Source organism: Paramormyrops kingsleyae, chromosome 16 (assembly GCF_048594095.1).
Source record: "Paramormyrops kingsleyae isolate MSU_618 chromosome 16, PKINGS_0.4, whole genome shotgun sequence".
In the NCBI taxonomy this organism is placed as follows: Eukaryota; Metazoa; Chordata; class Actinopteri; order Osteoglossiformes; family Mormyridae; genus Paramormyrops; species Paramormyrops kingsleyae.
In genome coordinates, this window is record NC_132812.1 from 12,708,803 (window position 1) to 12,722,840 (window position 14,038).

The 14,038-nt window shown below is 42.2% G+C and overlaps 1 protein-coding gene across 2 annotated transcripts; it reads left to right on the forward strand.

Annotated features, from left to right (window-relative positions):
• The first annotated feature begins 6,481 nt into the window (after positions 1-6,481).
• On the forward strand, positions 6,482-13,861 carry gjc4b (gap junction protein gamma 4b). Of its 2 annotated transcripts, none has more exons than XM_023801849.2 (3): positions 6,482-6,798; positions 11,049-12,205; positions 12,325-13,861. In XM_023801849.2, exons 2-3 carry the CDS (start codon positions 11,079-11,081, stop codon positions 12,410-12,412), a joined length of 1,215 nt encoding a protein of 404 aa, XP_023657617.1. In that variant the 5' UTR covers positions 6,482-6,798; positions 11,049-11,078; the 3' UTR covers positions 12,413-13,861. The 2 variants fall into 2 exon arrangements, with proteins under 2 accessions (XP_023657617.1, XP_023657619.1); XM_023801851.2 differs by lacking the exon at positions 6,482-6,798 and adding an exon at positions 8,364-10,884.
• Positions 13,862-14,038: the final 177 nt, after the last annotated feature.

The window sequence follows — 14,038 nt, forward strand, 5'->3', positions numbered from 1 at the left end:
TTATATTTTGACTGTAAATATACAGTGTACAAATCATAGTGCATACAGAAACCACGCGTTACACACATTCATCTTCTAAAATGGCTGATCCACTACATGCTCATGGCGAGCGTACCGCAGTTGGCATAAGAAAATGGCTGAGCAAATGTTGATACACACAATCACATACTGTAGACAATTTAGTGTCACCAATTCACATATCTGCATGTTTAACACTTTGGGGAGAGACCCACACAAACACAGGGAGAAACTATAATCTCCCATGACTGGACTTCAAACCAGCAAAAGGTGTGAGGCCGACATGCCATACATAAGGCCAAACGAAATACATTGAATGAAATAATTTAACACAATAAAATTGTGAGACCCATTTCAGGTCACATGCATTTTAATGTTTTTGCCCCTGTGTAACAGTCTCCCAATGCTTAAATCCAGTCTCACTCCATCTGGCAGTAAAAACTGCAACTACACTTTCAATAGAAATCCATTTATCACTCCTGCAGCTAAACAAGTACAGTGTTGTGCAAGTGTTAGCAAGGTTGTGGGTTCAAAACCACAAAGCCTGTGTAAATTGTGATCCTTCCCTTCTTTTGCATATTCTTTATTTGCACACACCCATCCATCCATCCATCCATCCATTTTCTGTAACCGCTTATCCCATTCAGGGTTGTGGGGGGTCTGGAGCCTATCTCAGAGGCTACAGGTACAAGGCACACACATACACAGAAAATCATAGTTCTGTACACGATTTATATGTGTATTTATTGTATTGTATTGTTGTGATGTTACGCGTATATATTTATTTATTGTATTTGCATTTATGTGTAGCACCATAGGGGGCCCAAGGGAAATGGTATATCAATGCGCTGTGAACTTGTACACAGATGTGTTGACAATAAATAACGCTTGGGTCTTGAGTCTACTATTGCTTTGAATAAAAACATCAGAGAGATGGGAAAACAACTGGTGACTGAATAGCTTTCCCACATTAGGAAGTTTGTTGTTGGATAAGATGGTCAGCTGGAGGATGCTGATAAGGCACAACTTCTTCGCTTGATCTGCAGGAGAAGCAGCTTCTCCTTCTTTATCATGAGTTCCTGAGTTGGGCTCTTCAAACAAACCCATACCTTCTCCTGGACATTCCATGGCTTGTGTTAACAGCTCTGTGGTGAGGCCTTTCACAGGAGAGGGCAGTTACTAAGAACCCATGCTGTGCTTTGTTTCATAAGGACTACCTGGTGGGCTGGGGGGGGGGGTGGGGGGGCTTCGGTGCCTAGATTGGCTGTGAAAGCATTTAGATCCTGCTGGGCAATTCACACATTCTCCTGACCCAATGCAATTCTATTTCCCAACCCTTACTTTTCCTGAAAGCATTTTAAGCAGTACTTTCAGAAAATATTCTGTACTCACCAAATTCAGTAATTCAACTAAAGTTCAAAACTAAGAAGCTATAATTTAATAATTTCATTATATGCTTTCTTTCCATGCTACGTGTACTTGGATCATTCAAGCCAATAAGAATATGTAGTTGAATAAGATTTTTAAAAGAATACATTTTTAGGAAGCTCACTACTATTAGTCCTATTTTACTAGCCAGTCCACTAACCGGCCAGACAGATACAACACACCTCTGACCATCTGCTCAGCAAACGCAGGGAGGGCACATGGAAAGCTGCCTGCTTCCATGGCTCCATGACTGCTCTCACTACCATACAGTGGGGAGGAAGTGGACGGGGGAGGGAGAGTAACTGGATATTCATTACTACCCCTTTCTCTATAGGCTCCCTTAAAATTCCACCCCTCCCCCACGTGTGCATTCAAAAATGCCATTATGAACCCCTTGGAGTTGCTAAATCTGCAGAAATTTAATTATTTCCTAATTGATACATTAAAGGATCAAGGATATTGCATTTTGATGTCTCTTAATCACCTGTAGGATGCAAAAGTAAGACAGGAACAAACCAAGAAAATAAATGCAAAAACCAGCATGAGTTCCGAAAGCTTTAAGCATTTAAGCACATAATACCTAAATTTGCAGTTTAAATCAAAAGCTTGGCATTACGTTTTGTTGATGGTGGCTGAACATAAAGCACTAATTTGTATGAGTCAGTTTATTTTTCTATAACTTCTTTTCTGTCAGCTTGTGTCTAACTTTTACCCCAAACTAAGTAGCTTAAACAGGACAGACTCAGCGTGGCTGCGGCTGTATCTGCGGGCCGCTCCGTTAAACCAAATCACACACGCAGCCGCTGGGTAACATGCAATGGGGAGCCTCCACATCACCACCATGCCCCATTGGTTGTCTTTCATTTTATGTTCCCATTCTGAGGCAATTAACAAATGAATGCTTGTAAGTTGTTTTTCAGATAAAGGGCGACGCGGTGCCAAAATCAGAGCTTGTGGCTACAGATGGCAAAAATTACTGCCCCTGGCAGCTGACTTCGCTTCCCTCCAGAACTTGGAATTATAACCACTAAACAATGGAGGATGTTTGCTGCCCAGCATAATTGGAATAGGATGTAACTAAAATATGTAGCCAAAATACACAGGTGCGTCCCCATAAGGTTACTAATGAAGAATACCTGCCTTGCAGAAATTCCTCTGGACCGCTAACTCAGTGTGATTCGTGATGCGGGATAGCAAATTTGTTGCTAATTGTTAAGAATTTGCAGTGATTCCACTGATGGGCTGTAAATAAGTTAGCTGACCTGAATTTGTAAGGCTGTGTGCCTGAAGAATGTGAATGGAATGTTTTATACAGCCAGATGGAAGGCGAAGCTCTGTTGCCTCAATAGGGCTGAACACAATGCACATAATTGGTTACAAATTGCTTTGAACTGATATTCCCTCCTTGTTAGTGGAATGAATGTATGCTCTGCACTTCTCTTTGTGTGTTTTCTAGATTCAAGGCATTCTTGTCACTCATAAGGCATGCTCTTAATAATGACTTTAACATTCAAGATTCTGTCAAGATTATCAATATTTTTATGCAGATAATATTACAACTTACTACAAACATATTACAAAATGCCTTCAAATCACTGCATGATTACACACGTGTCTGCTAAATTAACGAATGAAAAAAAAAAAAAAAACCTCACAAATTTAAATATGCCCATGTGACTCATGTGAATGTTTGACCACGATATTGCATAAGTTTATCGCCTAATTACAGGAACCAGCTTTTAAGCAATGAGAGAGATATCATCTGTAGCTGTACGCTAGAGTTATGTGTCTCAGATCTGAAAAGATCCCAATAGTACTACTAAGAAACAAAAATGGTTGGTTTGAATATGCAGTCTATCCATTCATCCATCCATCCACCTCCCTACCACAATTCCAGAACAGAGAGCCTCCAGCCTGCACCAAGCAACCCAGTGAACCCAGTAGGGCTACACCCCGTATGGTAAGTCAGTCCACCACAGAAGTAAATATTATGCTTCAGTTTATTATTTAATTTCTGAAGAATTGTTGCTATCATCTGGGATTATTTAACTGCCACATACTTGAAATAATCAAATGTAAGCCATTGTGTTATCTTTTACATTGTGACAAAAACGTATTGCAGTTATATATGATCACTGGGGGAAAAAAATAACATTAATAAAATTCAAGATTAAAAGTTTTATGTATGAACAGAGTATAATGTACTAAGTACAATGAAAGTCTTCGTTGCATATCCTCCTTCCAACACTAAAAATAACAAGAAGACAAGTTCACAGCAGTAGACTAAAATAAAAACAATAAATATATATTAAAAGTTAATCAAATACAATAAATAAAATAAGATAAAGTAATGATGGTATGTTCTGTTAAGAAATTAAATGCCATAGTGACTCAGTATATAAAATGCCATAGTGACTCAGTGCAATTGAAATGACTCAACCATTATAGTCACTATACTGCACTGAGTCACTTTATATCTCTATTCAGCATACCAGCCCAAGTATGATAAGGTCTGGGTATGACAGATCTGTATTTACAGCACGGTAAAATGCTTCTGATGGACATTGGCTCTTGTTGGTCATCCATCTTCTAAACCTCAAATCCTGTACAGGGTCACAGCATAAGACTGGATCCTGTCCTAGGAAACACGGGTCACAAAGGCAGGCTCCAGACCCCCCCTGGATAGGATGCCACTTCATCAAAGGACCCATACCCAGCAGGCATTCTAGAGACACCCATCCACTTAACATCAGGGGGGGAACCCAGAGTAAAGTCATGTGAACACAGGGAGGACAGACAGGCAGCATGCAGCACCGTGAGTTTGGATGCAACACCTGTGATCAGAAGGTCACCAGTTCATATCCCTGGATTGGTGGGGCCACTAACCCTGCTTTCTCAAAAATAAACAGTGTTGTTTTGGATAAAAGCATCTGCTAAATTAAAAAAAAGAGGATGTGCACACTTCACAGTGCCTGAGCCAGGATTCCAGTGGTAGGGGTTTGAGACCCATCCATACCTTTTAATTACAACCACCCACCCCCCATTCCACTGTAATAATTAATGAATTCTCTTCTCGATGTCCTTCCTCCTGAAGACTATGGCATGCTGCTTAGCCCTTAACAAAGCTTATAAATCCTCAATGACTGCAAGACACAGTGCGGGTCAACCAATTAGGCCACATAGGCAGTTGGCTAGTGCACGATCTCCTGAGGGGCTGCCAACTTAGCCTGCTGATCACACTCTGTCTCTTCAATGGACAGTTTCATTTAGTCTCTACATGGTCCTTGCAGTGGGGGGGGGGGGCAGTAACATTTGCCCAAGGTTTTAAATGGGTTTCAACTGGCCCTTTGCTCATCGTGTTGTACCCATGGCGGCCTCACGCCTCCTTCAGCCGGGGCAAATGGATGCGATGCAGCCACAAGTCAAACCACAGCCTGGTGCAAAACCCACAAAACAAAAGCGTGTCCCCACCCCCCAGGAGAAAGTGCAGGAAAACTCTCGGATAATGACTTCCGAACGCCTGCACGCGAGGAAGAGAGAGATTGGCCGAGGGGTCTGAAGCCATGCGCTGTGTGGCTTATAAAAACAGCACGTGGGCTGCAGGTCTTTTTATAAAGTGCGTTTTTTAACCTGGGGTGTAAAGTCTATTAAGGTCTACTTACAATTTGAATTTCTCAAATAAAACAGCTGAAAATTTGTTTTCAAATATATCCTTGGGGCAACAAAAATGTTTTTTCTTTCTTGTGACATTTTCTGTAGACATCCTGACTATTTGACTGACAGTTTTTTGCTTTTCAACTGTCTGTTGAACAAGGCTTAATTCCATATAGACAAATAATTCCATTAGTATAGACTGCTGAGTCATATACTACTGATGTGATACAGGCATGTTTCTTGTCTTGCTTGACATGTAAGTTGTTTTTCTGATTGAGACTTAACATAATTAATAGTTGTAAAGCCCTAGTTGTCTTACTTTGGGATATATTGTATGAAAATAGAACAGTTGTGTCTGCTGGTTCTGAAATCTGCCTGATAGCAATAAATTCACAGAACTGGTCTTGTGGGTTGAGCTGTGGTACCATGCGAGTGGAGGAGGGAGGATTATCAAATCTGGTCACCCCTTGTTGCATAATCAGTAATTACCAGCAGGGGCGTAGCTAGAGAATTTGGTCCCCCTAACACAATGTCACCCCACAATTTTATGATTTTATAATTTTAAGTGGGCCCCCTGAATCTGCCAGGGTATCTATGCCCCTACTCTGCCCCTGTTGGCTAGTGTTGTAGATTAGAGGGGTGGGGGTAATTTTACCTGGTTCTTCTGCAGCTACCAGGCAGATCTTAAAGTTAAATAACAGAACTTTGCGAATTTGTACCGTTTAGCATTATTGAGAACCGAAGTTTTGGTCGAATGCATAGTGTCCATATGAAATTATACGAACAGATATCTAACTGGTATAGTCACTCGGCTTCTGATAAATACAGCACTAAAAATGACTGAATTCCTTCGGCAAAAGCAGTGAATAGGTTGTATTAAATTGTACCGCAAAATGTTTCGTTTATTCTTGCTGATATACTTTCATCTGCTATACTGACTACTGCAATTTATTGAGAAATTTGTTTCTTTATAGTTCCCTCAAGGTACTATTAATAATAACTGCAACTGAGCTAAGTTTTTATGTTACAAATATTTCCAACTATAGACCAAGAAGAAAAAAAGTATGATTATATCAATTAAAATGCATGCCACTGTAACCCACCACTACTGAATAGCTTCATGATATTAATGAAATTAGTGACTTAACATCTAAATAAATAGTATCTAAAACAGCAGCGACCCTCATAAAAATAAACGGTAGATGGTCGGACAGGATAGTACTATAAATTATTTCTCGTTTAAGCAAAAGCAGGCATAAGATGCTATCAGAGATCTTTTGTATTGCGCTTACCCTCAGACACCTTTACTTTTGTCAGGGCTGCAGTATTTTGCGTGTGATGAACTTTGCCGCCAGACAGATTTTTTCTTAGGCTTGAGGAGGAAGGGCAAGAAAAATGACTGGGCGCAAAACGGGGAGATCACTATCTCAGGTTTCACATGTGGGCCCCTTAAAACGGGGTGGGTACCTAGAGAGATAGGGGAGGAGGAAAGGGGATTTTGGGATATTTCTTTGTCTGCCCACTATTTAGAACCCCGACGTGTGGCGGATCACATGGCTGCGACGCGCCGAATGGGTTAATAAAGACGCTGCCTTTTGTTTTATGGAGCAAAAAAGAGGGAAATCGCAGCAGTGGTTCATTAGGAAGACGCCGGAGCATCTTTCCCTTTCTTAAACTTTAACGTGTCCTTATTCTTAAGTAAGTAATACTCTGGGCGTGCTTTCGGGATGTGACTTTGTTTTAATCGCGGTAGAAGAACAGTGCGGTAAATCCGACACCGGCACCTTTTATTATTTAGTGCTCAGCTTATAGAATATTCTTAACTGGCTAAAACATTTAGTATAAGTAACTAAAAGGCTGTAAACCTAAGAAGTATTTTCTGAATAAACTTCAATAACGCGTAAACAAACGGGACGTCCGAACTCACTTATTTAGTTTTAAAGCAAATTGTTTCAAGATCAGGTAGGCTATCGGATAATATCGGTAATATGTATTGCAAATGTGAGACGTGCGCCGTTTATTTCAATCTATTGACAATTTTTTTTCTCTTTTTGTAGTAGTTATGTACGTTTATATATTTACATATTTCGGGTTCATTGTGTCTTGCCTGATGCCCGGTAAAAATTTTGTCGGTGCAGCTAAATTGTATAGATTTATTCCGTTATCTACATTAGGCTATAGTTTACATTTAATGTACCCTTTTTTCATCTAAACCCTATACAGCCCGGCGCCAACGTAAAGTTATGGTAATTTTACTCCAATTGGGATTTCCTGTCTGAAACAGGGGTAGCCTATACCGCAATTCAGAATTATGGAACAAACTGCTTTGTTTGCGTCAACCTGAATAAATAAAATACAAAGGTGTATTACTGATTAGCCCCAGTGTGGTTTACAGTCTTTTAAAATTAATTGTCTGATTTACAGTAACTTGATTTCATATGGTTACCGAAATTAACCGTAACCAGTTCACAACAAAGAGTAAAGGAACTGGCCGGTAAGTAGGCGATGCTGGCCTCCGCTGGCCTCCGCTGCTCGGCACCTCTTTAATGCTCTGCTTTTAGTTAGCCTGGAATTTTAACTACTTCTGACTGAACCATACCGGATAGACTTAACTTATTCTTCCAACATTTCCTGTTTTCTGCCAGGTGTGTTACTTGTACAACCCGGTTAGGAAAAAGACATTGATAGACACCGTTTGTGAGCTTGTGTATTGTCTGGGTATTTAAATATATAATACATAATCTCCATTGCAAAGTATTCTTCCCAGTCTATGTCCCCAAGTTATTAATTTTCTTATTTTCTTCTTTACAAGGTAATCTACAACTGATGAACCAGTCAGTGTAACATGAGAATAAATCTGTAACTAACTGTACTTGCCGAATTCTAATTGCTTATTATGTAGCCTGTTTCATGTACAGGAATGCTTGTTTTTTGCAACATATTGCTATTAAGTGGTTGGAAGAATTAAACTCTGGAAGCTCCGGTGATATCCCAAGCCATGACTTGTTTTACTTGAACATGTGGGTTTGTCTAATGTTATGTGAGTGATGTAATTGAGTAAATATCTCGGACCACAGTGCAGGTTTTCAATGAATAAGTTTGAGTGCACAAGTCTGAAACAGTGAGGGTATTGTTTCCTGGCCTGTTACCTGTGGCCAGACAAAGATGGCTCTGCTCCCTCGTGCTGGGCTCTCGATAGCTGATGCCACTACATTACTTTGTGACCATTGTGACCAGGTGTGAGGAACTTTGACTTTACTCTTTCCAGACTTGTTGAGGATTTTTTTTGTTTCTTTCCTGACTAGACTTTTAATAGCCCCTGGCTGCCCCGCTTCACCAAGTCATGCTCATATTGCCTAGGCAAGTGTAAGGCTTCCTTGTTGCTGTATACTCCAGTTTAACAAAGTATGCAGGACCATTGATGTTCACTTTGAAGTCGGCCTCAGCTGAAATGTCATGTACTCTGCCTTAGAAATGAGAACACCACACCTGAGTTACGATAGTATTGTTTCAAATCCTTTTTTTCCTTATTGTTCCAAGCAGGGATGCGTGTCTAAAAACCTGTAGTCTTAAGCACATCTTGACACCAGCCAATGGTTCATCAACCGCAACTTTTCTCCTTGGATTTGAGGGGTTTTCAGTGCCATTAAATCGGATGGAAGTAGCTCTTATTTTGTTTAGACCGCTATCATCTTTTGACTTATTTGGGCTGTCTTACTGTGACCCTGTCTTAAGACGGGTAGTATGAAATGTGGGATGTAACAAGATAGGGTAGGTTATAGGGCACTTGTGGGCATGCTAAGGGAAAATTAAGTTGACCTCTATGGTTTGTCTAGCATGTGATCAGGGCTATCTCCTGTAAACGCACTCTGGACAGAGTCTGCACACAGCTGATTTAAAAATTTAACACTGCAGCCTTAGATGTGTGTGACAAAACTCTTTGCTGAGCTTCTGTGCCGTTAAGAGTGCTTTTTAGGGAAGTATACATATGGCCATTTATTTGCCTTAACTTGCGTCCAGTGTAGTTCTTGCTCTCAACAAAGCTTTCAGGAATTGCGCCTCACCCTCCAGAGCCACAGTATTATGGCTTAACAAGTTCTTGTTTGTTCCTCAAAGTTGTGTGTGCCTACTGTGTGGTTGGAGCCCCCCAAAGTACAAGCCTTGCTTGCACTACATAACCGCAGAGGCTTGTAATTATCAGTGCGGCGGCTACCACCTGGACCCCACCTGTGAGAGGAAAGCCTCTCGTGGCTGGGTGGGTGGGTGGCTTCCACAAGCCGCTCCACATATGTTTGGGTTTTTTCGGGCAGCACATCTGAATGAGGTCCTTCTGAGAGCTGGCCTGGAGTGTTGTGGGGGAGGGGTGAGGACTGCTAAACTGCTTAACCCCCTCCACCTGGTCCTCCTCGAATGAGCTGTGTTTCTCCTTCCTCTTTGGCTTGGTTGGATGGCTGAAACTATTACACTTCCTTATTTTGTCATTCCGTTGTCAAAATTTGTCACTCTTTGTAACTTTATCTTTACGCCTGCTTGTTATGATCTTGTCGGGTAATTCTAGAAGTAATGGGCTCTTCTGCTTCCTGTTAGCAATTTGGTGTGAGTGTCAGGCATGCTGACACAGATCTCCTCGTCGTTTCGTCTCCAGCACCAGACGATTGACTAATTACACCGACACAAATGCACACCCTTTTATAGCTTTAGGCAGAAATAACAGGTGGCAACATTGGGAACTAGTTTGAAAGATTATGATTTATTGGGTGTGCCTGTGATTTTGGTTGCCTACTTCTTGAATCTTGATGAGGAACAACTACTTCTGACGCAAACGCTTGTGACAATGATTTTTGCGGCACCTTCAAAGTTTGTGAGTGGCCTTTTCATAGTTATGATGTTGTTACCAGTTTCCCCCTCTAGATGTCTCTCACTTGACCATTATTCTGTGAAAGGTGGCTACTTGCTGAGGCATTGACTTCCAATTGGTCAACAAAGGTGGAAATTTCAGGTCCAGACTCAACTGGTTGGTTGAAAGAAAATCTTGTTCTGGGCCTTGTAGGTGGGGTGGATTGAGCAGTTTTATCGTCTTGAGACATCAAATATAACATTCTCTCAGTTTTTTTTCTTAAGTACTTACTGTGAAATCGCGAACCTGTACCTTTCTTTGTGGCTTATATTTTATGGTGGATGTTGAGGTAACATTTAGTTAGCTGTCAGATTATTTAGCCTTATTTCTAGCAAAGTGAACCTGGTGAAGTCTTCCACATGTTTAGAGCTTGCTACTGAAACCACTTGAACTGCAAGGTAAAGTATTTGAATTACAGCACTTGGTGAATATTGCCACCATGTGGAAAATGTATCTTTTTTAAACCATCATCAAGATCATTTACCAGTGAATTTGTGTTAGTGTTAAGAGATTAGCCTTTGTCCTTGGGAATAATGATCTTGTTAATATTGTGTGCCTCTGACTTTGGTCATCCCATTGAGAGAAATTGCTGATATGTGCTCCTGTAGACATCTGGTAGACTGAGATGAACTGGCCAAATTTATGGGCAAATTGTACAAGTCAGTCGTACCTTCAAAGCCTGCAACTTTCTGCATTGTAATACAAAGGCAGCCCTTGTGGTATTTACAGCCTATGACCATGGAGATGTTCCTTCTCCTTTTCTGTCAGTGGCAGCCCAGCAAATGAACGGCCTCATTCAGCAGCCTGTGCCGCTTGTCTCTGCCCTATCTGGTCTCCCAAGCCTTCCTGTTCCTGTTGCTTTCCTCTACTTGAGAGGAGCACTAAGGGTCAGTTATTTGACTTGTGCCTTTGACTCATGCTTTGCATAGTTTCTGCTGATAGTCAGTAATAGATTTTACGACGGATCAGCATTTCCCCCCCCCCCCCATCCTTATTGTGTGCTTGGTGTACTTAGGAGCCTGTTCCACCTAAAATCTTCTCTCTTTTGCAGTTATAAGAGGTTTATAGTGAAAGAAGCGCCATGAGTTGGAGCTTCCTGACGCGCTTGCTGGATGAGATCTCCAACCACTCCACCTTCGTGGGGAAGATCTGGCTGACGCTGCTCGTCGTCTTCCGCATCGTGCTCACGGTCGTGGGAGGAGAGTCCATATACTATGATGAGCAGAGCAAATTTGTCTGCAACACTGGGCAGCCCGGTTGCGATAACGTCTGCTATGATGCCTTCGCACCGCTCTCCCATGTCAGGTTCTGGGTCTTCCAGATCATCCTGGTCACGACCCCCACCGTCATGTACCTCGGCTTTGCCCTGCACAAGATTGCCAGGATGGACGACAATGAGTATCGTGCTGGGGGGAGGAAGAAGCTGACCATCGACCATAACTCTCTCCGTGAATATGAGGAGATGGAGAATAATGGCGAGGAGGACCCAATGATCTCGGAGAACAATGCGAACAAGGAGGAGAAGAAAGATGAGAATTCAACAAAGAAGCATGATGGGAGGCGGCGGATCCAGAGGGACGGATTGATGAGGGTGTACGTGTTCCAGCTAGTGTCCCGTGTGGCCTTTGAGGTAGGGTTCCTCTTTGGGCAGTACCTCCTTTATGGCTTTGAGGTGGCGCCCTCCTATGTATGCACCCGCAGCCCCTGTCCCCACACAGTAGATTGTTTTGTCTCCCGGCCCACGGAGAAGACCATCTTCCTTCTCATCATGTATGCTGTCAGTGGACTCTGCCTCCTCCTGACTGTTCTGGAGATGCTGCACCTGGGCATCGGAGGCATCCGTGACACCTTCCGCTCCCGCTCGTCCAATCGCAACGCTCTGGCCAGTTCCCGGCCCTCGTTGTGCCGCCAGTTGGCCTCAGCCCCCCCGGGCTACAACACGGCCGTGAAGAAAGATTCGCAGGGTCGGATCCCCGGTGGCCTCAAGCCCAAGTTCAGGGACAACCTGGGCGACACTGGCCGCGAGACGTTCGGGAACGAAGTGAACCGCCTGCGCCAGCACCTGAAGATGGCTCAACAGCACCTGGACCTGGCCTATCAGAACGAGGGCAACCCATCGCGCAGCAGCAGCCCAGAGTCTAACAGCACTGCGGTGGAGCAGAACAGGCTGAACTTTGCCCAGGAGAAGCAAGATGCAGCCTGTGAAAGGTTAGTCATTCGTCTTGATCTGTGAAGAATGTGCACACAAATAAATGTGACTGTCCACCTCACTTTATATAGTGTAATCTTAAAAAGTTTCTCAAATTCTGTTGCCTGTTTCCTTTTAGGGATCCTGGTCTGAATGTCACGCAATGCATTTCCACTCGAACCTTCGATCTACAGAACTCTCACTCCATGGATCGGGAGACGTGCTAAGTCGGCGCCGTTGGACTGCCTACACTGAGTACTGTGTGTCTGTCAAGAGTGTGATGCAGGGATTTCTATATTTGAATGTGCCTTACAGTATTAAGGCCAGTGAATGTCGAGAGGGAATACACACAAGCTTGAAAGCTTTACCTCTCGCAGACAATGCTGGAGAGCATCTCATCCTGGCTGGATGCACGGTGACTATATATCTACATAGAATTGGTATCTAGATCACCTGCCCATACCAGTCTTAAACCTGAGGGAATTCTGTTGCCATAATTTGTGCAGGACTCGTAGGCTGGCAACCCACGTGCACCAGAATGATTAGTAGTGCAATGGGGTATTCCAGTGAAGTCTTTTGTGGTGTTTACAATTTTTAGTCATTCCAAAAAGGCTAAACTTTTTTGCCTTCTCCCCTCCTGGGTTTTGTGATGACTGAATAAGCATCAAACTGTCATCGTTACTTTAACTGAGGGGATTGAAACTGCAAACTGCTTAGGGCTTCTTGTTCTGTGGGGGAGTGGGACACCCCGTTAATTATGCAATACCCCTTCCCGTGGAAAATTGTAGCAGGATTTTTCTCTTTTGCCTAGGTTAGCACTGCAGGATATCTCCTTTTTGCCTAGTTTTAGGAATGCAGTCTACTGCACAGTATGAGTTATGAGAAGCAGGTACGTTTTTGTAACATGGATAGTAGCTTTTGTCTGTGGTGTATGTGAAAGGTTTGCTATGTTGTTTTCTTTAATCCAAAAGTGTGCAAAAAAACAAACCTGGGAAATGCTTGAATATTATAGTCACAACATTCTGTTGCATTCTGGTACACATTTTTTCCCTTTCATTGTTAGTGAATTGTGTATGTAGATTTGGAAAGTGGATCCTTTTTTTCGACATATATGTCTTAGTGGAACTGGTATGGGTTGTAGCAGGGGAGGAAAAACTACAAACAAGAAATGCACACACTTCATGCAAATATACCGCTAATTATGCACAGTTTACATTTCAAAATGTTCTTAAGAATATTTCATACCTGAAAGTTGCAGTTAAAACATTATGATTTTGGCTGTCTCTGTACAAAAATTCCCTTCAGGACATTTTTCCCTCGTGTGTATTGCTTTAAAAGTAGCTGCATTTTAATTTGAGGTTAAATTTGATCTATATTTGTATGCAGTGTTTCCTTGTAACCCATTTATTAAAAACATGATTTACACTTCAGTGCTAGTGGCTAGATAATGCACAGACTTTAATGTTCTGAGCTGTTGAGTTTCATCTGTGTTTGTACTTGGTCCTGAATGCTCATTTGGTGATTCACCTAGAACTGGATGGAGGTCTTAGTACGATTGTTAGTCCGTTGTCATTAGTAGTTATCAAATTTAACAGCATTAAAATATTTCTGTATCCACTTGTATACTTATTTTTTAAAACTTTGTAGGAAGAAATAAAGATTCCATTTGAACTGGCTCCTCCGTGCTGTTTCTCCTTCCTGTCTCATGCTGCTTATAGAACCTGCAGGTTCAATTATAATTTTGTTGCCAATCCCATGAAAACAAAGCCTGGAGCCACTTTGAAGTTGCACAGAACTGTAACATGGTGAGATTTTGCACCTGGATTGCCTCCCAATTACCCAACCCTGCTTAC